Source organism: Ipomoea nil, unplaced genomic scaffold, assembly GCF_001879475.1.
Source record: "Ipomoea nil cultivar Tokyo-kokei standard unplaced genomic scaffold, Asagao_1.1 scaffold2507, whole genome shotgun sequence".
Lineage (NCBI taxonomy): Eukaryota > Viridiplantae > Streptophyta > Magnoliopsida > Solanales > Convolvulaceae > Ipomoea > Ipomoea nil.
Genome location: NW_017618935.1, coordinates 23,189 through 30,219, shown reverse-complemented (window position 1 = coordinate 30,219; position 7,031 = coordinate 23,189). Strand labels below are relative to the sequence as shown.

At 42.3% G+C, this 7,031-nt stretch overlaps 1 protein-coding gene across 1 annotated transcript; it reads left to right on the top strand.

Moving 5' to 3' along the window:
• The first annotated feature begins 436 nt into the window (after positions 1 to 436).
• On the top strand, positions 437 to 790 carry LOC109153558. The gene has a single exon (XM_019301412.1). The coding sequence runs from the start codon at positions 437 to 439 to the stop codon at positions 788 to 790; it is 354 nt and encodes a 117-aa protein (XP_019156957.1).
• Positions 791 to 7,031: the final 6,241 nt, after the last annotated feature.

Genomic DNA, 7,031 nt, shown 5'->3' with positions numbered 1-7,031 from the left:
TAGGGGGACAGAGTTGGAGAATGAGGCCACACCTTTCCCCTTAATGGCGGCACTCAGGCAGGCTCGACCTTGAGCTTAGAGGAAGGCTCGACGGTCAGCCATGGATTTAGTAGGATGCTCATCGGCGGCGTGTTCGTCTTCGGAGACGAGATATACAACTTCAACTATAACACCCCTAAATTTTAAAATATTTAAAGCCTATGAAATAAAGGCAAATCTATCATTATTCATCCAAACAAAGCGGAACTAACAACATAAGTATCGGGTGCTATGCCACATCTAGGTTTGAGAACCTAGATGCACAGGCTACACTAACTAAACAAGCATAAACTATAATCATTATCCATGATATGATCCAAGGCTGATATCAACAAACCACTGGTAACTCAAGTCTGGTTTCAGGAAAAGTTGCACATTGTTGAGTTTGAAGGTTTACATGTGGTTTGCTTTGGCTGATATCCGGGAAGGTCTTCGTATTGCAAGAGATAATGGGTTTGGAAATCTGGAAGCTGAAACAGACTCATTGGCCATTACTCATGTGCTCCAGAAAGATTTTGGGAATTCTCTTGAGGCAGACACACTCATCTCTGATTGTAAGGCCTTGATTCAGGCTTTCCACTCCTTCGAACTCAAGCACGTGCTTCGTGAAGGCAACCAATGCGCCGATTTTCTTGCCAACATGGGTCAAAATAGCCAGTGGGGTACTACAATTCTTGCTCAACCTCCGGACGGTTTGAATCCGCTTTTAGCTCACGACGCCAACAACGTCGCTTTTAGTAGATTACTTTAATTTCCCGGGGCTTCGGCCTTCCTCCTACCAAAAAATATAAAAATAAAAAAACCAAGATCAAGACTCGAGACACAATAACATACTCGACATTATAGAACAATCATAAAGGCTAGCGTGTGTCCTAAAAACACAACGTAAGACATAATAGACAAATAAGCTCATAAATAACAAATCGAGATAACAAAAGGATTCAAAGATAATCAATTAGCAAGTAATCATCAAGTCACACAAACCATCTTCCAACCTTATACCAAGTTCCAACCTTTTCACTCCACTCCATCCTTATTTCAGTTCGAGCCTGTACCTCCAGGCCACCCTTATCCCTCCTTCCTTATCCCTCCGGAGCAACTACATGCCCCACTCCATAACCACCAACATGGTAGCACCGAAGTGTCATTCGCAAGGTTCGTACCTCTAGTACCAACACCAAGGGGTTAGCGCATATAGCTCTAACATGAGACCGCGGTGCTTATACCCTGACCCAAGCCTTTAGCCAGCAAGTCTAAGGGGTGGTCCGTGCCATTAGCATGCTAACCGAGCACTCATTGTGCTTTCCACCAACAATTCATTTCCACCAATCACAATCTCACCATCATCAGTCACATCGATCATTGCGCAATAACCACGATACTCATCATCATTCAATCAATCAACACATAATCAATCAATGACAATCAAGACTTTAACAACGACACGTACTACACATAAATTCCTAGAACAGTATTCAAAACATCAAACGAGACTCATACACGACAATCGGGATACAACGGGACACAACAGAACACGGGAAAACATCAAACGGGGAAAAACATCACGACACACCATTAATTTCCAGGGGTGGCGGCGGGTGAAGGACCACCTGCCGGCCACCCGCCGCCAGCGGTCTCAACTTCCAGCGGTGCCCGGTGGGCAGTCGCCTGCCCGCTGGAACTCGGCAGTACGGGAAGCGGGTAGGTGGTGGGGACTCGTCCCCCCACTTACCCCCCACTGGTACGAATGTATAATCCCGGCTCGGGTTCGTCGGGCAACTCAAAACCATGTCCAAACACGTTCCAACACGTAACAACAACATCAAGGATTCAATTAACGAAGACTAAACCAAGAATCATTCCAAATAAGTTCTAACACGATTCCTAAACATGCCATGACCCGACATCAATCACATTACGGTTCGGGAGCATCCGGAACCTCAAGAACATCAAGAAATCTATATGCAAAGCCCTAAAGACAAGTCCTAGACTAGAATCAACACCCGAGCAAGCATAAACCCACCCAAGAATACCAAGAACAACACAACAACGAGGTTCACGATATAAACCCTAGGACAAGCTCTAGACATAATTAAATACAAGATCACACATATAATCAATCACAACATCAAGATCACTAAGATTATCAAATAAACACAATATAAATCCTAGGCAAGGCTCTATCAAGACTCAATCACAGAATCACATACACAATTATCAAAGGAACCAATGAATAAGATATAACAAGGAAAATAGGTTTTGTAAGACATGGGTTACCTCTTAGCGTTAATTAATCCTCCATTGGCTATTAAGGTTCTTCTCTAAGATTTCCATCCGATTGATTTCCCTAGGCTTGGTGGTGGGGAATCTCTTGGGAATAATTTCGTGTAATATAACTGTGGGTGGTAAGGGTTTTAATTGCTTTCTAATCCCCTATTTATAGAGTTAGGAATCCTAATCAGAGTCTGAATAGTAAAGACCTACTTTGTATTCCTAACAGGTATATAGGTCTAGGATTCCTAATTAGAATCTGAGTAGTAAAGGCCCACATTCTTTATTCCTAATAGACTAAGAGTCCTTATTATAAACAAGGGCCCACGGTCCTTCGTGGACCATATTAATTAATTAAGGGATCCTGGCCAGATTAAATCCTTTTTAACTATTCTTTAACGGAATTAATTAAATAATTAATATGGGATTAAAGGGCGTAACACTGGGTGTTACATCAACAGCGGAAGCAGTGGAGTGGTGGACGACCAGCTCATTGTTGTCGCCCTCCTGATCTTCACCCAACTCCTCGGTGTCTTTGTTCCCTGCAGAACGAGTGAAAAAGATGAGCACGCAAGCTTAGGGGTAGTTAGTCAAGAAGGGGGTAGTACCCGAGCTTGTGTTAGTCGCGTCATCCGGTAAAATGTCTGGTACCTGCATTGCACGCAGCCGGGACCATCTCCTGGCAGATATGAGGTCCCCCTCGTCGATCCTCTTGACTAGCTTGACTAAGGCGTCCGGGCAAGAAAACCTCTTCTCTAAGCGTAGTACGACGATTGCTAGGTAGTACGTCGATGGCGACATAAGGCACAACTTGCCGGATGAAATACCCTTCTTTCCAGCCCTTGTGGGAGGACTCTAGCTTATCCAGAAACCGACAACCATCCTAGGTACGGATATGTACATAGCCCGAGGCGGCGTAGTCGACTGCTGTCAACTGGAAGAGTTGATGAAAGACGGTTACGCTAGAGTTACTTTTTCAAAATTGTAACTGGCTGGAAGTGGAGAGGAGTATTCAATACGCTTCAGTAATTACATCTTTTGTGGAACCAGTAAAAAAAAAATGGAACCAGTCGGGGTGTACGAGGAGTTGAGATGATTTAGGTGGTTTTGGCATTAGCCTGACTGGCTGCGGCCTTGCACTCAACTACATTGCAAGATTGAAAATTTGAGGGAAATCTTCTCGGCAATCGGTACTCAGATCCCCGGGTACTACACTTACTAAATTATACTTTCTTAAGACATCATCTGGCTAGATTTTAAGAAAGTGAGGAATTGGTGATGGATACCCCTAGTAAGGTACCCAGTCAGGTGTGCCCCGAGACAGTCAGGAGGGTGAAGCTTAATCCCTTAGAATATTTGAGAGAGAGGACCCAACGACCTAGTTCTTGCCTATCGTTGGTTCAGCCCGCTAGTCAGCCCGGTTGAGCGACCACTCAACGCAGTTGAATGTGTTCCGATGTGGTGCCGATTCCAGAGGCGGTGGACGAAGATTTTGCAGAGATTCTTTCCAATGGTGGCGATGAATTTTCCTTTTTCTTATTAGGAAGTTAATCTAGAAGTTTTAGAAACTTTCCTAAGTTTAATTTAGTTAATTTCTTCTTTCTTACCTTTTTCAAGGCCCAAATCTCTTGTATAAAAACCCTCATGGGGTCACATTATGAGGGGTTCTAAATTTAATACAAGTATTGTAACACCCCTAAATATCAAGATATTTAAAACCTATAAAATAAAGGCTAATCTCTTAATTCCCAAACAGAGCATAAACTAGACATAGTAGTCGGGGTGCTATGCCACATCTGAGCTGGAGAACTCAGATGCACAGGCTAAACTAACTAACAAAGCATAAACCATAACTAATACCCAAATACAAATCAAGGCACCCATGTCATTTCATCCAGGCTAGAACTATCTAAACTAAGTCCACGAATCCACTAGCGTGCTTCGAAGCTACTCATTGTCCCTGAAAAACATTCGGTGTAACAACCGTCAGCGAATAATGCTGGTAACCCACTCCAACACGTTAAGTACAATATAGGTAGATTAAGAAACTAATTTTGAAACTGGAATACATATATACTTACGAGACTCTAGTTTAAATCCAAGATCAAGACTCAAGGCATATTAACAGACCCAATATCATAGGATAATCATAAGAACTAATAGACACCCTAAGCATGCAATACAAGACATGACATGCAGATAAGCATGCAAATAACAAGTAGAGGCAACTAAGGCACTCAATAAATTCACTTAGCAAGTAGTCATCAAAGCACACAATTCAACCTCCAACCTTATACCAAGTTCCAACCTTGTAGCTCCCCTCCGTCCTTATATCAGTTCCAACCTATACCTCCAGGCCACCCTTATATCACCACCCCTTATGCCTCCGGGCAACTACATTCCCCCACCGACAAACCACCTATCAACCACCAACATATCAAGATGGTGTCGCAGTGCCATTCATTGATCCGCACCTCTAGTGCCCACTATCAAGGGGTTAGCGCATATAGCTCTAACATGACACCGCAACACTTATAACCTGACCCATGCTCAACGGCAAGCAAGTCTAAGGTGGGTGTGCGCCTTTAGCACAGTCACCACTATGGCATGTACCTTTAGTACAATGACCGGGCACAAGTGGTGCAAACCGCCAACAATTCTTTTCCACCAATCACAATCTCATCATCATCATCATCATCATCATCATCATCATCATCATCATCATCATCATCATCATCATCATCATCGTCATCATCATTCACACCGTTCATTGCGCAATGACCACGATACTCATCATCATTCAATCAATCAACACATAATCACATAACAATCAAGACACAACAACAATGACACGTAATACACATAAAATCCTAGAACGATGCCTAAAACACCAAACGAGACTCATACACGACAAACGGGATACAACGGGACACGGGGAAACATCAAACGGGGGAAATCATCATGACACTCGACCGATTTCCAGTGGGTAGGTGGCGGGTGGAGGGCCACCCGCCGGCGGCCACACGCTATTCCAGCAGGTGGCCGGTGGGCAGACCACCGCGCGCCGGCTGCCCGTTGGAACAGCGACACGGGCAGCGGGTAGGTGGCGGGTGGTCAGCCCCCCCCCCCCCTCCCCCACCTACCCCCCACTGATACATAGGCAACTTTCGGTCCCGGGATCTCTCGTGGAACCCGAAACCATGTCTAAACACATTCAAACACATAATGACAACACCACGTATTCAATTAACGGAATTAAACCAAGAATCACACCAAATACATCCTAACACGATTCCTAAACATACCAAGACCTAACATAAATCATATAACGATTCAGGAACATCCGGAACCACAAGAACATCAAGAAAGCTATATGCAAAGTCCTAAACGCAAGTCCTAGGCTAGACTCAACACCCGATCATGCATAATACCACCCAAATATACCAAAAACATCATAATATGAAATTCATGATATAACCCTAGGGCTCTAGACATAATCAAAATACAAGATCGTTCATATAATCAATCATAGTATCAAGAACATCAAGATTATCAAGATTATCACATAAACACAATATAAACCCTAGTCAAAGCTCTATCAAGACTCAAACACAAAATCATATATCGAAGGAGCCAATAAGTAAGATATAGCAAGGAAAATAGGTTTTGTCGAGACATGGGTTACCTCATTCGCTTAATAATCTAAAACACCGTCAATGGAACCTGTGAATCAGTTTGAATCTTTACTAAATAATTGAATCAGTAAAATAATTAAACCCTAAATCTTTCCTAAAGGTAAACATATACTAACCACTAAGCTAAAGACCCCATTGATAACTTTAAGCATCAATAATCAACTAACCAAACTAGTCCCATCTATCATATCCAAAAGGTAATAACCAAGAAACTAGATACGTCTTAAGTAAGATTCAAACCCAGAAACTAGATACATCTTAAGTAAGATTCAAACCCTGGCTATCCAAAACCAAACATTCACCCTTACCACTAAACTACCATTGCTTCTTGTGACTAAAGCTTAACCTAATTCTTAAATACTGTTTTAGCATGAGTACATCGCTTACCTTCAACCTTAATATGCGACTTCCAGTTCCGCCATCGTTATCGTCCAGCTGCGATTTCCGAACCACGCTGCCCCGGCCAACGCCATCCGTTGCTGTCGGAGAGGGAGGAGTTGGGTTCGTCAGTGCAGAAGATTTCGCCGATCACGAAGGAGTCGGCGTTTACCGTCGTTCGTCTTATTTTGACGGAGGCGGAGAGAAGGGACGCTGTCGCACCTCGTCGTCGATCTTGTCCGGATGGAGTCCGGTTGTTGCTGTTGACAAAGAGTTCGAACGCGTTCACTGCCGGATGTCCTCAGGGCCAGTCCTATAATTCTATAGGCCCAGGGCATAGCAACAAAAATGAGCCCTATATTAAATTAATATATATTTTTATAACTAAAATTTAAATTAAATAAGGAAAAAATAGTAATGTCCAATAACTTAAATAAGATTAAGTTTTTAATAATTTTACATACACATGAAAACAATTATAGATGCATTCGTAAATCCAAAATAATCAATAACCGCATCAGTGCTTTCATAAATAAAGAATGATATAGTTTATAAAATGAATAAATAATTTAAAATCAAATATAGCTTATAGACAATCACAATATTATTATAAATAATAAAGTAATTATTAATAAAAATTTATAAAAC